This window comes from Zootoca vivipara, chromosome 4 (assembly GCF_965207765.1).
Source record: "Zootoca vivipara chromosome 4, rZooViv2.hap1.1, whole genome shotgun sequence".
NCBI classification, from domain to species: Eukaryota; Metazoa; Chordata; class Lepidosauria; order Squamata; family Lacertidae; genus Zootoca; species Zootoca vivipara.
The window spans coordinates 26,760,134-26,786,972 of NC_142587.1; the positions used below are offsets into that span (position 1 = coordinate 26,760,134).

The window sequence follows — 26,839 nt, forward strand, 5'->3', positions numbered from 1 at the left end:
GTGACCTGTGTATTCCATGGCATTTTGGATTTTAAATATCTGATATGTTGTACCGTGTTTTAAAATATTTTGTAAGTTGCTTTGAGAAGTTTTGCAGAAAGCAATGGGACAAATATACAACAACACTATTGACAGGGGGGAAGATGCATTTTCAAGGTGATTGTCAGCAGGAAAAAAGACACTGGGGGCATGGAGAGGGTTAATTCCCTTCCTTCTATCTCAATCTGGATCTTCCCCTCTTTTGCTAAGGTAAGTAGCAGGCCCTAATCATATTGTTAAGTAGCTAACATAATATGCAGTTCAGTCATGAACTTTGTGAGTCCACTGAAAGGACTTGGGAGGTTCAATGTTGCAGCACTGCTGAAACTTTATAAGGTAGAAGAAGTCTCAAAGAGAGATTACCGGAACCCTCACACTAAATCAGGTGTGTGAGACTTTTGGCCATCCAGATGTTGCTGAACTATAAATCCCATCAGCCCCAGCCAGTATGGCCAATGGCCAGGGAACATGGGAGTTGTAGTTCTGCCATAACTAGAGGACCAAATGTTCCTCACATCTAAATATACTTCCCACACTTGCTGTAATAAAGGTTGGTTCATATTAAACATGAAGAAACTGTAGAAGTGAATTTGCTTCAGCTGACTACATTAACTTTTCATTATTACTTTAAGACAATGAGCCGAGCAGTAGCTATAATTAATACCCTAACCAGACCAGACCAAACATCCAGACTGCCATGAAAGACTTCTCGTATGTTCATGAAGTTCCTTATACGGTTAGGGTAACTGTCAACACCAGACTTTCTGGCTCGAAACTACATTCTTATTATAGTAACGACTCCATCACAGATACCACACTGAAGACTGACCTTCAGCTAAGGTGGCGGAACTGGTGTGGATTTCTTTGCTAGGCAAGCATGTCAGTCCCACAGGGTTCCATTCTCAAGTAAACAAAGAGGTTCACATTTACATTAACAGGATTAAAGACTGTGATTTATCTGAATTTAGCACATTTTTAATGACACGGAGACAGGGATCAGAGCACCACTTCCATCTTATTTCAATTTTAGATTTTTCTTTCTTCAAAAAATAAAAATAAAAATTGCACAACCCTGCCGGTAAAATTAGATTTGAAAGGCTTCATCATTGAAAAGTAGTCTTAGAAGAATGGACAGTTGAAGACTCTTTTCTGAGACACAGTGCCCATGTTAAGAGTTTTGTAGCACTTTATAAAGTCCAACAAATGCATTATGGCACAAACTCCTGAAAACTAATCCACTGCAGCAGATAAAGGCAGAAACCTGTGCCAAAACAAACCAGTTAGCATGTATTGCACTGCAAGACTTTTGTTGTTTTGTTGAGAAAAACTAAGATGGGTACCCAGCCACTCTGGAAGTTAGGGCCAACTGTCACCCTATTTTAGTGTGTTCAAAGATACATTAAGTGTGCAATCCTAAATATTCACTAACTAGGGCATAAGCCCCCAATGAACGCAGCAGAGCTTACTTCCGAGTAGACATGCATAGGAGTGCACTGCACAGCTGCCATTCTTTATGTTCTTAAAAGAGAGCAAACCTTACTGAAGTCTAAGGAACTTGCATCCAACTAGAAGGTTTGAGATTGGGCGGCACACCACCGGATTTTTAATCTCTGCCCCAAAATTCTATATATGAGTAGCAAGGGACTCTGCACAAGTGCTTGGCCCCTTTAATTGAATGCATATTATGTATGCATCTTTTCCACTTCAGAGGTGCCATGTGATGCAGCTTGTATCTGCTTTCAGTATGGACGGGACATTCCTTTAGCCATTGCCCCTAGTAGAAAGATATAACCTGAGTAGGTTCATTTATCGATTCTAGTCAAATCTACACCTAATTTACAAAATCACCAGATTTCGGTTTACCGGTTGCATTCCATTTATGAATGTATAAATATTCAGTATGTAAAAACGTCCCGTATGTAGGAAACAATCAGATCAAAGGCTTCATCTTACTCTTGATGTGCTAAATTACTGTTTGCAGAGATTTTTTTTTTTAAAGTAAGCATTTTTAAAATGTCAGTCCTGCTCACATACAATACTGGAAATCTGCTGAACCATGATCACAAGCTGCAGGTCTACCCTTGTGCTGCTGGCACAAAATTTCAAAATGAAGACATTGAAATACATTCACCCAATAACAGAATTTAGTAGTAGTTGTAATGTCAATGCACCATGTATTCTTCATCATGACAGACTAAGGCTGCAATCCAAACCATGCCTAGTCATGAGGTAAATTCCGCTGAACATGATGTATCTTACTCACAGGTAAATGGGATTAGGATTATAACCTAAAAGATTAGCCTCTGCACCTGCAAAAAACGACTAAAGAATTTGCATTGTAATTTTAACATCATGTCAACTACTGAAATGAGAGCGTGATCCGAGATGCCCCATTTATAGGCAGAAATAAATGGGGAAACTCAACTGTTTACACAGGAACAAGATGTAAAAAGGCCAGTTGAGAACTATTCTTATCAGATACAGATGACAGATAACAGGTTAAACTCTTTCAAGGACAGTGGCAACAGCAAGAGACTTGTTCTCTGGGAGGGATGGGGACAAGATAAAGATGCAAAGAGATGTTAATAGGCAAGCCCTTATTTCCTTTATAAAAAAAATAATAGCAGTGCTGGTCTAAAGTATGTTGAGCTCCTGCCAGTGAGATGTTGGCTGTGATGTATAGAACTCAAAACCAGAATCTGGCACTGAGTTGCTTCCATGGGGAGCAATACTCGAACAATTATGTAAGTACAGTGGGTTGCCAGGCAGGTATGTATGTACTTATTCCTACCCTGTACTGAAAAGTTGTCTTTGGCTAGATCTACCTGTCACTCTCTGCTCCCCGCATGGAATGTACTAGCCAGATGTAACAGAAGAGATAAGTAGGTTCCAATCGAATGGTTATTGCCACACATTTACTTATATGCTCTCACATTTGCAATAAAAAAGTGAGTTATTGCCTGCTTACTTTCCCCCATTAAGCGTGGCCAAACAAAACACAAGCCAGAGAATCTGTTGCACCGGTACACAGCAGCGCCCGTAGCCAGAGATAGCACTGCCTGTTGCACATTCCCATCCAGTAATTCTGCACTCTAGGGCTAGTGAGTAAATCAAAAGGCATTTCTTGAAGGATGATTAAGCAACACGCACGCCAAAAAAAAGCGTTAAGGGTAAAGGCGAGGGCAAAGGGGGAGAGAAGCAGGGTGTGTCGTGCTGAAGATATTCAAAGCTTTGAGCAATGGAAATATCCCACATCTTATGCAATATCACAGTTCGACAAAATGTGAGTAATAAGTTTCCTAATAAAATAAGAGGTGGCAATTATTCTACGTGGGGGCCCCCCTCCCCGAAATGGAGAGGAAGAAACATCCACAACAGTAGCAACTGTCTACGCAGAATCTTTTTTCGAACGTATTCCATCTAAAATGGAGGCGTCCTGGCTGGGGCCCCGAAGGCACTGCTATAATTCAAAGAATAATAACAGGGTGAAGCTACATTAAAACTGCCTTAACTTTGAACTCCAGAGCTAGTGGCAACTCGTATTGGAACTTCAAAAAGGGATAATTCAATTTGCAGCGGAGCAACACTATTGAGGGGGGCAGGAAAGGAGACGTAATGCCTTCATGTTGTGCCATAAATGTATGTCAGAAGGGGAGGTACAGGAGTTCTTCTTATGAGATAAGAGGAAATATGTAATATTAAAGATCTCATTAAAGCTTTCTTAAAAAGAAGAAGAAAAAAACCAGCGATTTACTGAAACCCAGGCCCAAAGCCATTAGTGAGACTAGTGTTTGAGGATGATGCACCAACAGACCCATTTTAGAGACTGTTACTTCAAAGCGCCTAGGGTGTAGAGATGGTGACTTCTAAGCGCTGCCTGGAAGCGCAGCAACAAGGCATGGGATGGTGCAGCAAAGCAGCTGTCCCTGTTGGCACTACTGATCTACACAGACCCAATGCGATGCACAGCTGCTCAACAGGTTTCTGGACAAAGCCAGAATGACTGCAGAATGTATATTGGCTGGAGATGGGTGGGGGCATTTTGACAGCTGTCATCTATCAAGCATCATCTCAAAGATCTTGTAGCTCAAGAGAGATAGTTGCCTCATGTCAATGGCACCCCAACAGCATTTGTTTTTTTTTAAAAAAGCAGCCTAAATTAAATAAGTGGCATTCCTATAATGATGCCCCAAATCCATCCCTTGAAGCTTTTCCTCGTGGAGCTTCCCCCTTGAAGCTTTTCCTTCTAAATCATCCATCAGAGGTTGATGGATTGATCCAACAGAGCCATGCTTTTTACCTGGAGATGTTTTGAACTGAGCCTTTAACTCAGGGGTAGGCAACCTAAGGCCCGTGGGCCAGATGCGGCCCAATCGCCTTCTCAATCCAGCCCGTGGACGGTCTGGGAATCAGCGTGTTTTTACATGAGTAGAATGTGTCCTTTTTTATAAAAAAAAGCATCTCTGGGTTATTTGTGGGGCCTGCCTGGTGTTTTTACGTGAGTAGAATGTGTGCTTTTATTTAAAATGCATCTCTGGGTTATTTGTGAGGCATAGGAATTTGTTCATTCCCCCCCCCCCCAAAATATAGTCTGGCCCACCACATGGTCTGGGGGACGGTGGACCGGCCCATGGCTGAAAAAGGTTGCTGACCCCTGCTTTAACTTCTCAGGAAGCTGCTCAGCCTGCTACCGGTAGTTATAGGTTTCTTCCCCACTCTTTGAACACAGATATGTACGGTAGGATCAGCATGCAAAGCTGCAATCCAAAACTCCTGTGCAGAGCAATCCCATGCAAGTTTATTTCTCCTACCAAGTGGAGTGGGACTTACTCAAACCAGAGTCTGCGCAGGATTGCAGCCTCAGTCTTCTTTGGAAAGCATTTTGCCCAACAAGACCAAGGTCCAAACAAATCTCTTTATGAACAAGGATGTAAGGAATCTGAAAGCACACAGGCTATCTGGATTAGAACCTGAACTTAGACCTTAAAACAGCGGAAAGGGTAAAGCGGATAACCTCGTCCAGTACTGACTTCCAGCTTTCTTTGACATTTTACCTATAATGTAAAGCGAAGAGAGCTTGGAAAGGCAGCGCCAAATTAATAAAAATATTGCCAATATGACTAGAGACGACTTCCAAGGTGCACCAGGAATGGGAACTTTTAAATATCACCAGCAACTGAGAATTCTGATTAGCACTGTCAAAAATTATAGTTTGATTCTCGCTCACCTTCCGCACGCTTTCTTTATTGATGCCAGGGGTCACCTACCTGTCGGCACATTTCCAAGCTAGAGAAGCTGTCATGGCCACCCCCACCCACTGCAACCACCCACCCACCGCAGCCTGTTCTATTGGCTCCAGTGACGTCTTTCTTCCAAGCCTTAATTTCAGCAGGGAGAAGGGAACCTGTGTGCACCAGAGGAAAGCTTCTGTGGGCGCACACATACCTTGGGGGTGCCATGTCTTGGCAGCCCCAGATTTAAGTAGTTACTTTTCCTTCTTTTCTTTTATCCCATGTCCCACTAAAGTTTTATCCTTTAGTGTAGGCTGAGAAGGAGTGATGGCCGCAAAGTCACCTAGTGGGAGCGGCCGCCGAGACCACATAACACCGGTCCTGAAAGACCTACATTGGCTCCCAGTACGTTTCCGAGCACAATTCAAAGTGTTGGTGCTGACCTTTAAAGCCCTAAACAGCCTCGGTCCAGTATACCTGAAGGAGCATCTCCTCCCCCATCGTTCTGCCCGGACACTGAGGTCCAGCGGCGAGGGCCTTCTGGCGGTTCCCTCGCTACGAGAAGCCAAGTTATAGGGAACCAGGTAGAGGGCCTTCTCGGTAGTGGCACCCACCCTGTGGAATGCCCTCCCACCAGAGGTCAAAGAGAACAACAACTACCAGACCTTTAGAAGGCATCTCAAGGCAGCCCTGTTTAGGGAAGCTTTTAATGTTTGATGGATTTCTGTATTTTAATATTTTGTTGGAAGCCGCCCAGAGTGGCTGGGGGAACCCGGACAGATGGGCGGGGTATAAATAAATTATTATTATTATTATTATTATTATTATTATTATTATTATTATTATTATTAGTGAGCTTCACAGCTGAGTGGCAATTTGAATTCTGGTTTGTGCAGCACTCTTGACAACTGCATTATGCTGGCTGTAAACATATAAAAGTCCTGAGCTGCATTTCACCCCCATAGTGATGGCATGGCATTATCAGGAACGGGAAAGCAAAGCGGCCTCGTGGTAATTTCTTTAGAGGTTAGCTATTAAAGCTTGAAGGGATCGGGGATTTTGGTCACCGTTCTAACAAAATTTCAACACTGGGCAAATGGACCACTAAGTTAACAGGTGAGGTCCATTGCTTTAACAAAGGAAATGACTATTGCCCACTTCTTTGGCAAACCGGGAATTATGAAGAATGCTAAGCAAGACTTCACTGGTAGTAAACTGTTCTTTTCTACCCTTTATCTGACTTGGCAGGGGCCCTTTTTCATAGAGAGTATGCTTTGTTTTCAAAGGGTGTTGACTGTTCCAGAGCAGAGGTGGGCAGGCTTGCATGATTTCTTTTTTAACTGAAAGCCAGGTTCTGCTGCAAAAAAAGCTATACACTTATGAATTTTAAGTATTCTGAGCCAGGAGTCAAGTTTCTGAAAATCAGAACTGAACACAGCTCACAGTCCTTAGAAACAAAAAATTTGCTCCTGGTTTACTACTACCCCACTTTCAGGGAGAAGAGACATTTTGCTGGTGCTATTGTTAAACAATTGAAGTGAGAAGTCCTTGTCCATCTATTACAGATTATCCAAAGATCTGCCCAGAGATCCAGGTGCCCAGGGGCAGGCAGAAGCTCAGGCTTATTTCTGCTCTCTTATTTCCAAGATTCTTATCCAGCAGCACCAGCCAGCGAGCAGCCCAGAGTTCCACAGGAGGTTTAGATTGTTATGTTAAAACAGTAAATACCTAATGGAATCATTAAAAAAGCTAGTCATTCACTAGTCATAGCATGACAGGAAACTCTACCCCTTCACTAACACTTTTGACATTTGCTCAGGGATTATTATTTTTAACAGTTCTGTACAAAAATGTGTTATTGGTTACCAGATCTACACTAATTACTATTATCATTACACCATTCTGTTTCAAAAAGTTTAGTTCCTCTTTTGAAAAGCGACATGAAATCCTCTACTGAGCTGCACTTTTATAAAATCAATATTTTAAAAGGAGCTCAACTTTTGGAAACTAACCAGTGTCATTAATGTTTAAGATTCTTCTTTGGTTACTTTCCCTTCGTAAGTTCATATAAAGTGGTTCTACTGCATTCTTTTGTTGCAAGGCATTTCAATAATAATAAGTAGAAATCTATTGGGGGGGGGAATAAGAGCAGATTTTTGCTTATTACAAAATCAAGATCTGATATGTCTCACATCACAACTTTTTTTTTTTAATGAAAAGAAAAACCCTATAGAACAGCCCAGGACTCCTATAAGGCAATGGGGTTCTCTTCGAATGCAAGTGTGCTGGAAACTAAAACTTATTTTTAAGATGTAATCTGGAGATTGATTAGTTCTGGGGGAAATTAAGCAGGGATCAAAAATATTGGGGAAGGGGAATGATTGACACTTCTTACGGTCACTCTTCGTGCTGCTGCAGCATTTAGGATAGCAAGTCAAACATCTGAGAAATGAAGTAAATGGAAAGCAGCTGCTTCCTCTCAGCTCCTCCTATATTATCCTGGCAACTCTGGACTATTTCCAACTGGGCACATTTTATAATTAGCGTTATTACACTTCCACCACCCTGCATTCTGTTTCTGCAACTGATTCTGTCAGGGCGTCAGTGTTAAACTCAAGAGACACCCAGAGCTGTCTTAAGTTAACCATTAATTTCCTCACCACCACTCACCTCAGCTTCTGCTCAGGTAACCCTTGAAGACCCAGGCTATCTGGACGGTCCCGTCGCCTCCTGTACAGACCTGAATGCGATAATTCTTTCAGCTGTAAGGCAGTCATTTTTGCTCTACCCACAAGCGCTGCTCCCCTCCCAGAGCACACAAGAGCTCTTGTTGAACAGCACAACTGCCAAGATGCTCGGAGGGAAGACGGCTCTCGCAGAGAGGCTGCACACCTGCGCTGATCAGAACTGCAAGTCTCTCTCCTCACAGGCAGTTTGCTGCTCTGCTTCCTGTTTCTCATAGGTACACACCCTCCAGAACGGACGACGGCACTGTGTTTCCTTTAGCGAGTTAAGCCTCCTACCTAAGTAAGGGGTGCTTCTGTGAGAAGCCAGGGCTTCAACTGTTTCTGCGCCCAGAAGCAAATGGAACCACTCACTGTGCAACAAAACTGCCACAAACAACAACAAGAAACCTCTTCCTGCCAGTTTCAAGAAGCTGAAAATCTTCAGCTAAGGACCAACTAAAAGGTTACACCACCATGAAGTCTTAACAAAAGCAAAACCTATTAGCACTTCATTGATGAGGGAAGGAAGGCCTGTGGCTTTCTACCTAAGAATTAATTTGGTGTTTAAGGTGGTTATATATACGTATATATCTAAAAAATGAAAAGTAATGAAAGACAGTAAGACAGGAAAAACAGACGGAAGTTTCCCTTAACTTTGAAACACAATGCTGTAGGAGGACTTAAGTTCACGAGCAAAAATCACTTCTATAGAAAAGTCCAAAATTCTGAGTATTTTTCTGTCCAGATTGCAAGCACCAAAGGTTACGTCATTCATCACTCATCACCTTTCCAATGTGCTTTGGGACAAGGTCCACTGGAAACTAGGGAAACAAGGAGGGTATATAAAAGGCTTTCCTGCAAAAGAGGAAGCTGGCAAACCGGAGATTTCTAAGTCATGCATGCCTCATTTAACCTTGCGATAAAAGCCTAGTGTGATTTGCATTAGGCATAATAAAATGATTTGCAGTATAACCAAAAATGATAACATATCATACCACCCACAAGAATTAAAATAAGGAGAACAAAATGAACAGGTGGAATATAGCAGCCTGCACTATAACCAGCAACCAAGACACCTAATTTATTCATTGCAAGGGCCTCTTCAAACCACCCAACCCTTCCCTTCCCTCAGTTTCCAGTAAGTAGGTTATGGCTTCTTGGACCCAGCCATGAAGAATATGCTTCTGCTAAGAACATCGCATGCGGTGGGCTGATTCGCTGAACACGCAGAGAGCTGCTTGTCTTGCTGGGTCCAGTTGCTGTGTGCTGACAAACCCACGTATTGCCCAAGCATGGCTCCCACTGTGCTTGAGGAACAAATTTTCTATTCACAGTGTGTCCTTGCACACCTGCTTAGAAGGGGCAGGATGATGTTCACACCCACTTTAAGAAGTAGAGACAAATTCCAAATCAGCCCTTACTTAGAATGCACATCTGGAGAGTAAGAAATTTGGGGTGGGGGTGGGGGTGCGGGAGAGGAAGATCCTGATATTTGCCTAAACATGCAACATTCCATTTTCAAGTGGGAAAACTTCAGCTAACTCTCTCAACATGCAGCAGGTGAAAAATAAGTAAGCAACAGCTTCCTAAAATCTTTCATTAGCGGTCTTTTAAGAGGCAATTAGTACTCCGACAATTACAGTCAGCCTCGGAGTTAACAATTCATGTCTCAGGGCTCTTGGCTTTTGTTTTTAAATAAATCAGCAGGAATAACTCTTATAAGAACGTAATCAGTACACGTGTCAGGATTGCCATTTCTGTCGTAGGAAAAAAGTGAACCCACAGGAGATACCTATTAAAGAGAAAACTAGGGCAACATTTAAAAGTTGTGGGTGTGACGGGAGAAATAGAGAGGTTTTGCTCAAATAAGAGTCGTTTGCGGTTATCCTTCATGTTTGCTATTTAAAACTAATAAGGCAAAATCCAAACAGGAGAAATGCTACCACTCACCCTTTCTGTTGCAAATGAGAGTGTATTTTGCTGGCTCCAAAGTAAATGATGTGAACCTACAGCTTGTTTGCATGAATAGCTGCCAAATGGAGGTCAGCAGATGTTTGTGTAGCCATATCTGCCCCAATCTAGCAGTACGGCTTCTTCCAAGGTCAAAATCCTGGTTGCAATGCACTTGTAGAAGAATTTACAAACAGATCCAGGCATGAACTTGTTTGAAGCCTAATCTCCCGGTGACAATCAACATGGCACAATCTCCTTTTGCCATATAACACCACACATTTTGTACGGTTCCTAAAGCCATTCCACCAATTCAGCCATCTTTTCAGTGGCTTTATTTTAACAACCAAATTTATGAAGTCTTAAATGGAACTGGGAAAGGATTTCCCAACTAGAGATAAGTGAACTGCTAGTAGCATTTTGTGTGTGTGTGTGTGGAAATCTATCTACGTCTCTCTCTCTCTCTCTCTCTCTCTCTCTCACACACACACACAGAGAGAGAGAGAGAGAGAGAGAGAGAGACTTAGGGTACAATCCTATACTCTTTTGATAGTACGCCTCCGTGAAATCAACTGGACTTACTTCTGAGTATATATGTATAGTATTGTGTTGTCTGTTGTCTTTCTTGGCAGGGATACTGGAGTGGCTTGCCAGTTCCTTCTCCAGGTGGATCACGTTTAGTCAAAACTCTCCACTATGACCTGTCCATCTTGGGTGGCCCTGCATGGCATAGCTCAGGGGTGTCAAACTCAAATTCATCGGGGGCCGCATCAGCAGTTTGGTCACCCTCAAAGGGCCGGTTGTATCTGTAGGACTATGTGTCCACTCTTTATTATCATAAATTATTGTCAGTGCATTCAATTATTACTGTTTTTTGTAATAATGTAAGTAATAACTAGCTCTGAAAGCAGAAACATAGCCAGAATAATGGCAAGTAGATATTCAAATGTACAATTATTGTACAATTTATTGAAAAATGATTTTTGGTAACTGCACTGGGTGGTGGAGGCTCGCTAGGGTTTCATGCAGGACCTTTGCAGAGCTACTAGTACCTGGAGATGCTGGGGTCCTTCTGCATGCAGGACAGATGTTCTGCCAGTGAGCCACCACCCTTCACCAAAGGGACTGGCTGAGGTTGACTCACTGAAGCTGCTCTCCTGGTTCCAGGGTTTAAGGGCCAGAAGTATAAAGCAGCATCCTATGTTTCTGAGGAGAGGGAGAGGGAGGGGAGGGGAGGAAGGAAGGAAGGAAGAAAAGAGGGAGTGGGAGGGAGAGAGGAAGGAAGGAAGGAAAGAGGGGAGAGAAAGAAGAGTAGGAAATAAGGAAGAGAAGCGGAAAGAAAAAGAGGGAGAGAAGACGGAAAGGGAGAAAGAAGGAAGGAAGTAGAGGGAAAGAAAGAATAAGAATGAGGGAGAGGAAGAAAGTTGGGAAGGACGGAAGGAAGGAAGGAAGGAAGGAAGGAAGGAAGGAAGGAAGGAAGAAAAGAGGGAGCAGGAGGGAGAGAGGAAGGAAAGAGGTGAGAGAAAGAAGAGTAGGAAAGAAGGAATAAAGAAGGAAAGAAAAAGAAAGAGGGAGAGAAGACAGAGATAAAGAAGGAAGGAAGGAGAGGGAAAGAAAGAAAAAGAACGAGAGAGAGGAAGAAAGAAAGGGAAGGGGGGGGTCACCGCCTTGATTCAGCTCCAGAAAAGAGTGCGAAGGGACCCAGGGGCAAAAAGCATTTCCCCGGCCCCAGCTGTTTGTCGGCGCTTTGTTTGCGCGGCGCTTCAGCAGCAAGGTCCCACTGGCTGGGTCCCACTGGCTGGGGCACTCGGCGGGCCACATGATGAGGTCTGGCGGGCCGGATTTGGCCCCCGGGCCTTGTGTTTGACACCCGTGGCATAGCTCATAGCTTCTCTGAGTTATTCAAGCCCCTTCGCCACAACAAGGCATTGATCCATGAAGGGGATCAATACTTTGGCCACCTCATGAGAAGAGAAGAATCCTTGGAAAAGACCCTGATGTTGGGAAAGATTGAGGGCACTACCCTGTTTCTCATATTTTAAGACATACCCATAAAATAAGCCATAGCAGGATTTTTAAGCATTCAAGGAATATAAGCCATACCCCGAAAATAAGACATAGTGATAGGCGCAGCAGCAATGCCGGCCGCGGCAGGAGGAGGAGGAAAAAAAGAAGACATCCCTTGAAAATAAGCCATAGTGTGTATTTTTGAGAGAAAAATAAATATAAGACATGTCTTATAATATGAGAAACACGGTAGGAGAAGGGGACGACAGAGGACGAGATGGTTGGACAGTGTTCTCGAAGCTACGAACATGAGTTTGACCAAACTACGGGAGGCAGTGCAAAACAGGAGTGCCTGGCGTGCTATGGTCCATGGGGTCACGAAGAGTCGGACACGACTAAACAACAACAACATTGTGTTGTCAGTAGTAGTAATATTGTTGAGTTACAAGCATGTTGGGTTTCCGCCCCACAAATTCAATATGCAGTAATGGCCTCTCAGCCTTTTTTGAACACCCTCCCTTGTGGAGTGTTTCCTCAGGCTCCTCTCCTCTGCCCTCCCCATGAGGGTCCTCTGGGCAGCTGCTGCTTCCGTCCCTGAGCTGCACCCCCCTCGCCCCAAAGAGAGGTGCCTCCCAGAGGCACGGAGCTTATAGTCAGGGCTGCTGCAAACAAACAGCTGTGCAAGCCTTCAGGAAGCAGAGACGCACGAGGGCATCAGAGGAGGGAGGGAAGGAAAGAAAGAGGGACAGAGGCCTGTGTTGCCCACAACATCCCTGACCATCTTTCAAGGCACCCCAGGGTGCCACAGCACACTGGTGGAAAACCACTGCCTTAGCCTGCTGCCCCCTCAGGCCCCAGCCGATTTCTTTTCTAGGACCCTGCTCTTTAATTTCTCTTCTCATAGGCTCTTCTCTTCTGTAGCATCTCAATAGCAGCTAGAAAACCATCGGACTGTCTCTCACCTGTGGGGCAGGTCAGCTAGTCACAGGCAGAGGTTACAACTGATGGGGAGATTTACTTATCATATAGCAAGATTGGTTTGGAAAACTAAAACAATGAAATAACGTAGGCCAGAAATGGACACTTGAGGAGCTGGCAGGAGGAGAGGGAAGACAACTTTTTACGGAAGATTTAGTTACTTCCAAGTAAGTTTTGCAATATGTTCTTCAATTTAGAACCCTGTATAAATAGGTTGTTCTTCACGTCTAAATTCTGCAGCTTTGTAATTCTCTACAAAAGGTTTTCTTCTCCTTTTCTGTAACACCTAACTGTAGGTGAATAAGCCTCTTAACCCTTGGTTTGTTTATATAAACTAGGGACCTGAGGCTACCGTGTTTCCCCTTTTTTAAGACACTGTCTTATAACTTTTTTGCCTCAAAAAAACACAGGGTGGCTTACTTTCGGTGGGATGTATTATTTTTTATTACTGGTACGGTTTTTACGGCTCAGGGTGCTGCTGGGCTGTCTTGAGTGGTTGGCGCTGCAGCAGCCACTGGTTCCGGGTGGTGGGGCGGCAGGCATCCTTGGCCGGGCCAGGCGGAGGCCACTGCAGGGCGCTCCAAGCTCCTTGGCCGGGCCAGGCAAGGAAGAAGCAGTGAGCCCAGCGGTGGCGGCAAGCATGGAAGCAGCAGGGATGGCGGTGGACGAGAAGGCGGAGTGCGGGGATGCAGCCAGCAAGGCGGGAGCGCGATCAGCTGTTAAGCGGAGCTCTTGGAGCGCCGCTTCACAGCTGATCGCGCTCCTGCAGTGCTGGCCGCATGGAGTAACTCTGTGAGTGGAGGTGCCTGTGGGGGTTGGTTTCCGCGGCGTGGAAGTATGGCTTATTTTGGGGGTATGTCTTATATTTCTCAAATGCTTAAAAACCCTGCCATGGCTTACTTTATGACTACGTATTAAAAAAGGGGAAACAGGGTATTTAGTCAGGGTTTTTCTCCTGAGCCAACAATCTTTGTAAACACAGACAGGAAATCTCATTATTTTTAAGCTCTCTTGTGCATAGTCTCAGCTAGTTCTTTGCTTGCACCCACCTCTGCATATCCACAAGATGATGGTTGTGCTATTGTTTAAATGGCCATTTATTCTGAAATGATAGAGAAATGATCCATAGCCGCTTAATTACATAGGGGGAGATTTGCTGACTTTCATTTTGCTTCAGCCTTGGGATTCACCACCTCTTAAGTGTGTAAACAAGTCAGAGACTGAAGCGAAGGTGTTATTATAAAAATTACTGGTTGTGTAAATGAGCATTTCGTACAAACCATCTTTAGCAGACTTGTAGTGGTTCAGCCACCTTCTTTTGTTTATAAAAGTATTTATATACCACCTTCTCTCAAAACATCAGGGCAACGCACGGCAACAAAAAACACTTTACAATACGAAACAATCACTGAAACGGCTGGCCACTCTGTCAAGCAGTTTCAAAATAAACATGATGAACAGATCAAGATTCCTTCGCACTGCGTGAAAATCGTCAGCGCTTGCTCAATTTGGGAGAAATTCTGGGCATCAGGCAACACTTATATGGCAGTAATATTTAACTTGTCGTTTCCCTAGTCAGCTTTCAATGAACTTCCACCTAGTGCCTGAAATGTAAAGTGTATTCTCCTTCATGGGGAGCACGTGTTGCGGTGGGGGCAAACAAGACATCCCTCTGTTGCTGGGCGGGTTGGTTTGGATGGCCACGAATCTTACTGGGCACCTTTTGGTCATTGGGGAGAATTTGATGTTGCAATTTATGATTGACGGCCAAGGGGCTATTTATTCCCTGCGCGCAGCGTTGAGCTGCCACTTGTCGCTGCTTGCATCAGATCACCCTCCCACCCTCCCTATACTTAGGTCTGTTCACATTGACCTTGCTATGCCTGTCATGGGGTTGTCTGCTTTGGGGTAGGGGCCTGGTAGGAATTTTTCCATTTGGCTGATTGGACAGTGCCATTTGGTTTTTTTGCCTACTGCGTGGCAAAATCGTCACAACTTGTAAGGTTGCGGTTAGGCATTGGTTAAATTTGGTTGGTGGGGGGGGGTATGGTTGGCTGTGCCTGGCCCTCCAATGCTGCTGCTGCAAGGGTATTCTGTTAAAGGAATCCAGGGGCTCGCCATAATGTTGTCCGAACCCCTGTCAAGGGGCAAGAGCCCCTGGGAGCATTTGGGGAGAGGTGAGAGCCTGGCACCCAGCTCTATTCTTTCCCCAAAATGTTTTCCCTTATTGACTTTCACAGGCTTGCAGACGTCGGTTCTGTTCCTACCTCTAGGTGGGAACAGATACAGTCATGAACCAATGCCTAAGCAATCACTCACATTCTGTAATCCATAAAGTTTTGGCCAAAAAATTATGCCAAAAATTCTGTGTGAATTGTGTTTTTTTTTTTAAGGGTGGCTTGGGGACCTCGACACACAACACATTATCCACGTCTGCGCATTTCAATCACTACACAGAAGTATAGCTAGAACTTTTCAGAATCAGCCCAAATGTTTTTTACAGCCAGCCTGGTGTGTACAGGATGCAACAGCAGGCAAGTCTAGCATCCAGGTGAGAAGGGCAATGTTCAACAGAAGGAAATATAATCCAGAACAGACTGCTTTCCTTGGCTTCAGGGAAAGACTTGCAAACTCAGCACCAACTACCAAATCATATGTGAAAGCAGTTAGGCTCTTCCAGGGGTCAGCAAACTTTTTCAGCAGGGGGCCGGTCCACTGTCCCTCAGACCTTGTGGGGGGCCCGGACTATATTTTGTGGGGGGGAAATTGAACAAATTCCTATGCCCCACAAATAACCCAGAGATGCATTTTAAATAAAAGGACACATTCTACTCATGTAAAAACATGCTGATTCCTGGACCGTCCGGGGGCCGGATTTAGAAGACGATTGGGCCGCATCCGGCCCCCAGGCATGACCAGAAACAGTGGCTTAGCCAGCATTCATAATGCACTAGCACCTTTGCTAAACATAATGCCCCCCTGTCACCATCTTAGAAATTGCTCTAGGTGACCCAGACACTTGCCCTTCTGCTTTTGGGGTGACCAATGAATGGGGACTAAGTAGATTTTCCACTGACAACACCCAGTTACTTTCTTGACATCCAAGCAGAAAGAGACTCTTCAAGCTGGAATAAATAAAAAGGTGGCTTTTCAAACTACCATTCACTTTTCCTGTGCATTCAAATGGTATGTTTACGTAGCTAGAATCCGTTGTGGGGCTAAGCAAAAACTTCTGAGCAATCCAGTGACAGAGCCATTCAACAAAAGTGAAGACTCGATTTGGAGATCTTAAACATAATTCGGAAGATATGCCGAGGACACAACCTTGATGGCAGAAAGTGAGGAGGAATTAAAGAACCTTTTAATGAGGGTGAAAGAGGTGAGCGCAAAATATGGTCTGAAACTCAACATCAAAAAAACCAAGATCATGGCCACTGGTCCCATCACCTCCTGGCAAATAGAAGGGGAAGACTAAAAACTAACTGCATGTTATACTCTAACGTATGTTATAATGCCTTGACGTATGTTATAATGCCCCCGTGTGTGGGTTTTTATTTTATTTAACCCAGTCTCTTTTGGAAAGAGAAATATAGCAGGGCGTGGTGAGAGAGGGGAATTTAGAGCAGAGATGTCCATAGGGCATGGTGAAACCGAACCATTTCCCCACTCCAAATCACCCTCTCATATGACTTCCTCTCCCTTGCATGGTTCAAAAACCCATGTTTGCCAAAAGACTACAGTACTGGAAATTCTACTTCCCTTATAGCAGTGCACATAAATTCTCCCGTGTGACTTCTTCTATGCTAGAACTATACCTGAATAGGATTTTACCACTGCATAAAGCTGGACACAGATCCCAACACTAGCCCACCTAGGTTGTCGGTTTTTTTACTTGCAATAAAAGCTCATACTGTTACCTATCAGGCAATCAGCTTTGCAACATCTCCCTCTGCTGATAGAGTGCCTAATGTGCTGTCTTTCTATGTCAACATTATCCTCTGGTTATTCAACACAGTCCGATTTGCTTCCTTTCTTATTCTCACCAGCCTGTATAAAACCTTGCATGTTGGTCATCTTTGAATAAAGGTTTATTTCATGTGTATATTTAGTAACTTGCCAAACAACATCAAACCTTGCGTTACGCGTCTATATAATCTTACATTGCAACAGTTGTTGTTCCCGGCAGAAACCACTATGTTTTAAGTTTTATTATTTTGATACTTCATATATGCTGTGCACTTCTATAGCACAATTGTTTATATAATTTCAATTTGTTAAAATATGTTGAATTACGACATTATATTCCTTAGAATATGCACCACTGATGAAGCCCACGAGAGCGAAACAAGGCATTATTCCGGAAATCCTTGTCAACTGGGGAATTGTAGTAGGCTCCAATTTGGACATATGTGGAACAGAAACTAGCAGATATTTGGTCTTTATGAATGAACTGATCTATTGGGACTTCCATCTATATTATTGCACTTTATGTGTTGTTTATGTGCAAGATAAACATTTGATACAGTGATAAGAATATATAGAAGAGTATTGTTTATGTGAATGCACAGTCGGTTACGTCTTGTGTGTTTGTTGAATATATTTAGAAACTGGCCAGCAGAGGCCTTCCCTATTTCTACTGCTCTTTTTTATAAAGATAACGTTGCTTTGTATTAGACAACCTTAATTTTAACTCCGACAGGTTGAGGGAGGGAGGAATACAGACTGACTAAGAGATTCACTCGCTCACAGAACTACTATTTCTGCATACCAGGGAATGAGGGAAGATGTAAGCTTGCCATTTCCCTCCTCCCATTAAAACGTGCCGACTTTCTTTCTAGCATAGATCGGCATGCGAGCCTGATAAGATACATTTATAAATTAATAGCTATCTATAAGGTATCTTACCCACTTTAAGGTCCCAGGAAGGGTGGCAGCAATATAACCAGATCATTATTATTGCACTTTGTGCAATTTTGTATGAAGTACACACCTCCTTGCTGTATTTTTTTTTAAATGAAGGTAGAGTTTATAAATATTTGCGTAAACAAAATAAAAACAAGAGAGTTTATATACAATTATAAAAAAAACAAGTTTAACATATACAAGCAAGAACAACACAGTAGAGATTAAACAAATTAATCGCCCATCATCCCTGACCATTGGGCATGCTGGCTGGGGCTGCTGGGAATTGCAGTTCTGCCCTGCCACATTTTCTAGGTGGCCACAAGTTCTCATCCCTGATCCAAAATGCTCCTGCACTAACAAAGGGAGACTTTTCGCACTGTTATAAAGATTTAATTTTCAGTGCCGAGGGGCAGAGAGGCTTCTTTGTTGGTCTACGTTTACTCATCTTCCTAAGAGTAAATTAGAGAGAAAGACTGGTCTATTTTGTTTAATGTGAACAACATTCTCTCTCCCCACCCCCCTTTGGAGTAAGTACGGGGTGAAACAGGAAGCGATTCTTCCTAGGACAGATGAGAGGGCTGGGAAGGTTATATCAGTAAAGTCAAAAGGACACTCAGGCATGGGCGTACCCAGCGCGGGGCAGGGGGGGCAGCTGCCCCCCCCAGAAGCAAAAAAGTGAGAGCACAGCACGACAGGCAGGGACGCTGCCAGGTGTGCTCTGCCTCGGCCTGCTCGGCTGAAGCGAAACGGCAGCAGCAGCAGCGAAGCTGCCTCCGTCGAGGGAAACCTGGACCTGGACCTGGGCTAACTCCTTCAAGTCACTCCTTCAAGTCACAGCGAGCACATGACAGAAAGTGCTGCCCCACAATGCTCTGCGGCACTTCATTTCAACAGCATGGAAAACCCAAACCGGTTTAATTTATGCCCTTTTGCAATTGCTCCAGGAATGGGTTTTCTTCCGCTTCACAAGCTGCTTGCCTGTGAGAATTTATCTTAGCGGCAAGTCCCTTCTATCCTGAATCTGCTGTGTCCTCAAAGTCACGAGGAAATTATAGACCATCTTAAGACTACGGTTGATTAGCAATATACTTACATGAAAAGTTCCACCGAATCTCTGGGCACAAGATTATTTCAAACAGAACTAGAGAAAAGCCAAAACTGGCTTCCTAGAAGAAACAACAACCCACACTGCTGAAATAATCATGTATATATGGCATGACTCAGAGGCCTAGAGTGGACAATGGCTGACATGCCCAAGGTAGGTAGCACACCCCCAATGCCTGGAGTAGTTTTGAATATGATTTTTTATATATATAATTAAAAAAAAACTTCAGAAGTACATGGGGGAGAAAAGCATGTGCCCATATGGAGCCCTTAAAAAAAAGAACTACACCAAAAAGCAGTGCATAGATACGTCCCCAATTCCCGTTCTGTGAAAAACAGCCAACTTTATTTTCCCTTATTATTGAAACTGAGTAAACTTGTGTGGGACTAGAAAAGGCTGTGCACAGGGCTTAATGCTACCCTAACAGCACCCTCTGCTCCTCCACCTCCCAATTGCATTTGTAGTTATCAAAACACACCACTGGCTGAATGGAAGCCCATGGCCAGCATGGTATGGAAGGAGATGTAAATACCATCGCTCTTCAGAAGTGATGGCCTATGGGCAGCCCAAGTAATCCCAACCCCACAAGCTATCCTGCAAACTGAATAATATTCCTAAGCGACACAAGATCCAACAAAAGCAGTTGATTGAACAGCTCCCTTTCCAGTCCCCAAAGGGCTTAACGGCAGCAAGTCTCTCAAATGGGACATTATTCAACTACTGGTCTCACTTCTCTCTAGAACTGTGTGCCTGTGTAGCCGCGTTAACGGTTATTTCTGAAATTACTAAACGACACGGCAGCCATGCAGGCTGAAAGAAGATTTAGCTTACAAGTACAGAGTTTGCAAACAAACTGATGGCACCCCTGAATGAAAAGAAATAAATAAAATGTGACGATACTTACGCCGTCGCTTTGCCAGCAGCACAAGACCTGTCAAATGGACCAGTGCCACATATAGTTTTGTGCCGAATATGCTGCCTTCCACAGCTTCTCTGTGGTCATTACTGGCAGTGGTGATAAAAGGCAGCATGACTTGACAAACCACTTCCTATTTTTTTTTAATGTGGATATGCATCAAAAGCTTCTTTATTTAAAAGAAAGATGCAAAATGTGCCTATTGTAGTATTGGAAATGTTTTCAAAACAGTGTCTGGGCTGAATGATGGAGGTGGAAACGCGCCTTCAGGTATACCGGGCCAAGGCCATTTAGGGCTTTAAAGGTCACCACCAACACTTTGAATTGTGCTCGGAAATGTTTGCCTCCTTCTTCGTATTCTTGCTTGGGGATCCACATCTTGTACATGAGAACTTCATGTACAGCAGCCACCCTAAGTTCCTTGAATGATATAGGTGTTATATATATAAAATGAACAGTGGCGAAAGGTCCCCCTGGACCTGAAGTGGTAGAGGCTTTTGTAATATGGCAGAAGGAACCAAAGCGCCAAATGCAGGGGGAGCCAAGGTCAGCTCCACTGAAGCCACATGTGACCCAGAAGCCCCAAACGTAGGTCTCGGTGGATGTTCTCATATCTTAAGTCCCCTACATCTTTTGCAGTGAAAGGGGCACATCTCTTTTGACTGTGCATTGCAGCTGAGTGAGGCAGCAATTTTTTTAAGACTAGCCCACTCCTCAGAATACCCCATCAAGCCTAATTTTTGGGATTGACCAAGTGGAGAAAACCAACATCCACAAGGCTATCTTCTATATTTCATTATGCGAAGATCCTATAGACAACCTTGTACAAGTGAGAGCTGGTGGGTATGCATCAAATATATGACCTATGCTTTGATGATGGTTTTGAAGAGATCCCTTGTAAGAATTGTGACAATTCAGAAGGATCCATCAGTTTCTTTCCCCCCCCCCTTATCTCCCTCTCCCCAGTGACTCTGTTTTCCTTCCTCTAGTCTCCCAGATAACCCCCTCCCTTTCTACCCTCTTGGTTATTCTGCTTTCTGTACAGGTGCAGATATGAGTCTTGAAAACCACAGAGCTGAAAGAGGATATGGGAAAGAGCAACAGTCTTCCCACTTCCTCTTTCAGCTCTATGTTCTTTTCAAGGAGAAGGGGAGAGAGGACAGCAACTGTCATGACAAAGGCAGCAGTGACTGGGGAGCTCCCCAAACGTCGGCCCTCCGGATGTTTTGGACTACAATTCCCATCTTCCCCGACCACTGGTCCTGTTAGCTAGGGATCATGGGAGTTGTAGGCCAAAACATCTGGAGGGCTGCAGTTTGAGGATGCCTGCTCAAGAGGCTTCTCACAAGCAGCAGGGAAAGTCCCCAAGGACACTACCGCAAGCATAGGACCATGTTGGCAACACCAAAACACAACAATTATGGTGACACTCCTCTGCGAGGTCCTTCATAGATCATGCTTCTGCTGCATTTCACAGCCCCCTGTCATTCTTTTAATTTAAGATTGTTGTTGTTGTTTAGTCGTTTAGTCGTGTCCGACTCTTGGTGACCCCATGGACCATAGCACGCCAGACACTCCTGTCTTCCACTGCCTCCCGCAGTTTGGTCAAACTCATTTAAGATTATGAGGTGCTTTTAAAGAGTTTGGGGGTTTTTTTAGGTGGAGGAAGCAGGGACTGTGTTTATTTGTTAAGTTAGTTTGAAAGCTTGCTTTTTGAACTGTATTGCTCTTCTATACTCAGAATAACAAAGTTAACTGAATATAAATTAAATAAGGACTTGAACAGTCCCTCAATGGAAACACTCAATACTTTTAAAATCTTTGGGCGTGATGCAGCTTTAAAAAAAATTATATAATCCTATTAGTTTTCATGGGATAATTAATTACTGGTATATGCTTTTCACTTTTGAAACCAGCAAGACTAAAAGCAGCCTTACTTTGGTTGCATTCCCCCCCTAATTCATAAGACACAATTCTACAAACATGCTACCTATTTAGAGAAACCTATTCCTTTAACATACAAAGTTCTGTTGTGCCTAAACTTTATAAGCCAGCCCCATTTTGATTGTTTCAGCAGAAGCAGGCAGGAAAGACAGGATGTTGCTTCACAATGACACTAATGTTTTTCTGTGGTTTCAAGGAAAACGGAGATAAATTTACACTGCAAGGCAACTATGGCACTAAGGCTGTTCAATTTTATTTCTTATTAATTTTTTACCCACCCTGTCTGGAGCAAGTTCTGCAAAGCTTCGTAGATGGCAGCCTTCAAGCCATTTGCTTTGGAGTCACCCTTAAAGCCAGTGGAATAATCGGTAAGAAGTTCAAGGATCACAGTGCTGATTATGCAGTAGACTAACAAAGTCAAGCTCTCCGAGACTGGTTTTGCAGTATGAGACAGGAAAGGGCAAATATTTAGCCTGCTAAGACAGTACAAAGTTCGGCTGCCTCAACTCTGTCTCAGAATATCTCTTTGCCAAAAATGCATGAATGAAGCAGCTCACACAGGGCATATTGGCATTGCTATGTTGGCTTAAGGCAGGTGTGGGGAACCTTTAGCCCTCCAGATGTTGCTGAACTACAATTCCCATCATCCACAGCCTGTCATGACCCCTGCATCCAGCATTAGTATGCAAAGTCAGGAAATGGATACTAAGAACTGTATGTGGAGCCCATTGTGCCAGCAGTGGTTGGACAAGAACTCCCAAAGTTTTCTCAAGGGAGTGCGACTTGGAGGCATTACCTCAGAAACAGATGCATTAAACACCTGTGCCTGCTTTCGTTTAAGCTAGTTGCTCACTCAAGAGATGCCAGAGGTCCAGCCTTGGGGTTGCCACCCACCCACCCCATGAGTTCCTGCATCAGACCAGAACACAACATAGCCTGAAGCAGAACCCAAAGGAGAACTCTAGCAACTTGTGGTTTTCACCTTAGAGGAGTTCCCTCTGCTGAAGAGACAAGCCACCACTCAACTGAAAAAGCAGCTTGTTTCTTCTGCAGCAGGGCCTTGTGCAGCGAAATCAGCAGCAAACAGAGGCTCTCACTCATGTCTCTTTTCTTTATAACAGGAGTCTGTCAAAACATCATACTGAGAACTGGAAAGAGCCATATTTCGCAACACCACCCCTCAATTATATGCTTGGCTGCGCTAGCGTATTTCTTCTTGGTAAATGCATAGTGCTCTTACTCAACCCATGCGGGAAATTTCCTTTGCCTTAAGGACATGAATTCCTTATCACCCAGAGAAGGGTGAGGCCACATAGTTAGCCACCACTTGAATCAAAATTGTTTGCTTTATTTTAACACTCTTCGGGAGCACTGTACTGCTGAAACACTTTTAAGCCATCCACAATGGCATCTGCCAGAGCTGTGCTGGAGATGCAAACTGGTGTGGCGATGGAGTTTTAGACACACAAAGGATGTGGCAAGTCATGCGTCTCATTTGGGTGCCATGATGTGGCTGGCGGGGGATGCTTGGCAAAGCTCCGCCACTACCACTACAATATACATTTCAGCATGAGGAATCTCACACCAACTACATACTTTTGATTGTGTGGCCAGCCCAGCCTGTGGTATCTTCTGCACATTTGCTGAAGAGCTCTGAGTACAGGTGAAACTCAGCAAATTAAGAATATTGTCAAAAACTGCATTTATTTCAGTAATGCAACTTATTATTTTTTATCTTTCACAAATGCTTTCTTTTGGAAATTCCACAGTAATCAAACAAATAGTTACAATAATACAAAAATAAACATCGCTATTACATTTCATTAATTACATTCCATTTATAATTGACCTGCCTAACAACAAATAATTACAATTACAATAAACAGAGGCTTGACATATCTTGCTTTGCATGTCATGCATCTATCTCATATATTGGTTTCATCTTTTAAGTTGCATTACTGAAATAAATGCACTTTTCGACGATATTCTAATTTTCCGAGTTTCACCTGTATGTAGGTTATAAGGAGTGCCCTACTATAGAACTGGCTCTTTGTTATGAAATATAGCATCTTTTACAGCCCATAAACACATGCAGATGATGAGCAGATAGAGTTCAGAGGTCAACAGGAAAAAGATTTGTACTACTGAATAAGGAGAATCTTGGCAGAATCTTGGGAGAAAGCCACATGTCTGGCATGATAGGCAAGGGTGAATTCTTACTTTACTTTTAATAAAAAGTAAAATTCAGGCATCTCTCGATGATTTGAAAGGCACTCTTCCCTTTTAAAAACTTCCCTTGGAAGCAATGGCCCGGTTCTTTCTCAGATGTTACTCCTGAGTTTCTAAAAGAGATACGAGGCCAATTCTACACAGATTCCCCCTCCCAATATTTGAATATTTTGTACTACCGAGGTACGCACGCCCAAGAAGGAAAGGGAAAGTGATAATCACCCTGAAGGTATGGTAAGGCATTGCTGCAACAAAGCTGTCTTTCCACAGGTACAGATAAAATAATCTGTGCTGCCAGGTAGATCCACTTATACTTTAGCTTCCACAATCTTGCCACTGGGTGCCATCACAGCAGAAGCTATGAAAAGGAATGCAATGGAAAGAGGCCTGACTGAGAATGTCACAGCTCTCTGATAGCATCCTAAGGTCTGGTGAATCAACAAGCATAATATGTGTTCCTCAGATCATGGCCTAGTTAACTCCATGCCACACAAATGCTCTCTGTTCATCATATATCAACAACAGCTGATATATGAGGCAGATTAAAGCCTTGGTATTTTGTAATGAAACAGCTGCTATCAGAAACACGGCTGAAGTCTACAAAAACTTAGAAATCTTATCTACTTCCTGCATAGTATATTTCTAAATCCCCTTTGAAACTGTGTTATGAGGCACCAAGCTGTAGATCGCTTATTTGCACTTTTGCAAATGTAGGGGATAAAGCAAAAGACTCATACATTCAAAAAGCATTATGTTTGGGGACATACTTCCTGTATCACCTTTTAGTTCTAGTCTATAAGGAAAGTACTGTTAACGCTTTCAAAAGATGCAAATGTAAATTAAAGCTGACTAACCAGGGCTTGCTGATCAGAAGGACGGCGGTTCGAATCCCTGTGACGGGGTGAGCTCCCGTTGCTCGGTCCCAGCTCCTGCCAACCTAGCAGTTCGAAAGCATGTCAAAGTGCAAGTAGATAAATAGGTACCTCTCCGGTGGGAAGGTAAACGGCATTTCTGTGTGCTGCTCTGGTTCACCACATGACCTGGAAGCTGTACGCCGGCTCCCTCGGCCAGTAACACGAGGTGAGTGCCGCAACCCCAGAGTCGGTCATGACTGGACCTAATGGTCAGGGGGGTCCCTTTACCTCTAGCTTTAACCTTACAAAATACAAAGAGCAATGAGATAAATAATAGCCTCAGCTTCTTAAGTTCTTACAAGAATCTAGAAATCAAACTGTATAGAATGAATTAAGTGCTAATTGATTAAGACATTACCTGCATTGACTGCAACTATATGTATTTGTTGAATAGCCAAGTTTTGCATGTGGCTCAGAATTAGCATCTCTTCTATAGGCCTGGGAATTTTAAGATTATAACTTTGCTAAATGGGAAGGAAGCATAATGAATAGTGATCTGTCATGCTAGTTTGTAATATCTGTCAATAAGTATACCGTGTGTGTCGTAAACGCTAAATGTATATCACAACAGATATACATTAATAACTTGTATATTCCGTAATCACGTGCGGCATCTGCAACCACCTTCCTGTTCTCCCTTAACAATTCGAAAGGTTGCAGAATCTGTCTGTTATAAAGAGATGTTAGCCAGGACAAAGACACTGTCTCACTTGGTGTGTGAAGAATGCATATCATATTGGCCTAGAATCATAGAGTTGGAAGAGACCACAAAGGGCCATCCAGTCCAACCCCCTGCCAAGCAGGAAACACCATCAAAGCATTCTTGACATATGCCTGTCAAGCCTCTGCTCAAAGACCTCCAAAGAAGGAGACTCCACCACACTTCTTGGCAGCAAATTCCACTGTCGAACAGCTCTTACTGTCAGGAAGTTCTTCCTAATGTTTAGGTGGAATCTTTTTTCTTGTAGTTTGAATCCATTGCTCTGTGTCTGCTTCTCTGGAGCAGCAGAAAACAACCTTTCTCCCTCCTCTATATGGCATCCTTTAATATATTTGAACATGGCTATCATATCACCCCTTAACCTTCTCTTCTCCAGGCTAAACATACCCAGCTCCCTAAGCCGTTCCTCATAAGGCATCGTTTCCAGGCCTTTAACCATTTTGGTTGCCCTCCTCTGGACACGTTCCAGCTTGTCAGTATCCTTCTTGAACTGTGGTGCCCAGAACTGGACACAGTACTCCAGGTGAGGTCTGACCAGAGCAGAATACAGTGGTACTATTACTTCTCTTGATCTAGACGCTGTACTCCTATTGATGCAGCCCAGAATTGCATTGGCTTTTTTAGCTGCTGCATCACACTGTTGACTCATGACAAGTTTGTGGTCTACCAGGACTCCTAGATCCTTTTCACATGTACTGCTCTCAAGCCAGGTGTCACCCATCCTGTATTTGTGCCTTTCATTTTTTTTTTTTTTTTGCCCAAGTGTAGTACTTTACATTTCTCCTTGTTAAAATTCATCTTGTTTGCTTTGGCCCAGTTGTCTAATCTATTAAGGTGTGATTCTGTCCTCTGGGGTATTAGCCACCCCTCCTAATTTGGTGTCATCTGCAAACTTGCTCAGGATGCCCTCAAGCCCATCATCCAAGTCATTGATAAAGATGTTGAATAAGAATGGGCCCAAGACAAAACCCTGTGGCACCCCACTAGTCACTACTCTCCTCACTGCTGAAGTCTGGTCAGGCTCAATTTCCCCCTTTTCAATTGCCATCCTTGGAAAGTGGCACTTTCCAGCCAGTTTGTATGTTCCATTCTTTTGCCGAATCCTATTTTGTTCAGGTCAGAAATAAGATATCGTTCATGACTTATTAAGAGCTTGCTCCAAGCCATAACCAGT

At 43.5% G+C, this 26,839-nt stretch overlaps 1 protein-coding gene across 5 annotated transcripts in view; it reads right to left on the minus strand.

Moving 5' to 3' along the window:
- LIMS1 (LIM zinc finger domain containing 1) overlaps nucleotides 1–26,839 on the minus strand; it is a 69,419-nt gene that overhangs the window by 23,427 nt on the left and 19,153 nt on the right. Inside the window, exon 1 of one of the 5 annotated variants that reach the window (XR_004692556.3) lies at nucleotides 7,941–8,202. The exons of 2 other annotated variants lie outside the window; for them this stretch is intronic. Coding sequence is in view for 1 of the 3 variants with exons in the window: in XM_035114568.3 (XP_034970459.2) it covers nucleotides 7,941–8,047 (107 nt within the window). In the remaining 2 variants the exon portion in view is untranslated. Of the gene's footprint in view, nucleotides 1–7,940; nucleotides 8,210–19,845; nucleotides 19,947–26,839 lie in introns of those variants that run through there. 2 more of the 5 variants (XM_088667579.1, XM_035114568.3) reach the window with 2 other exon arrangements.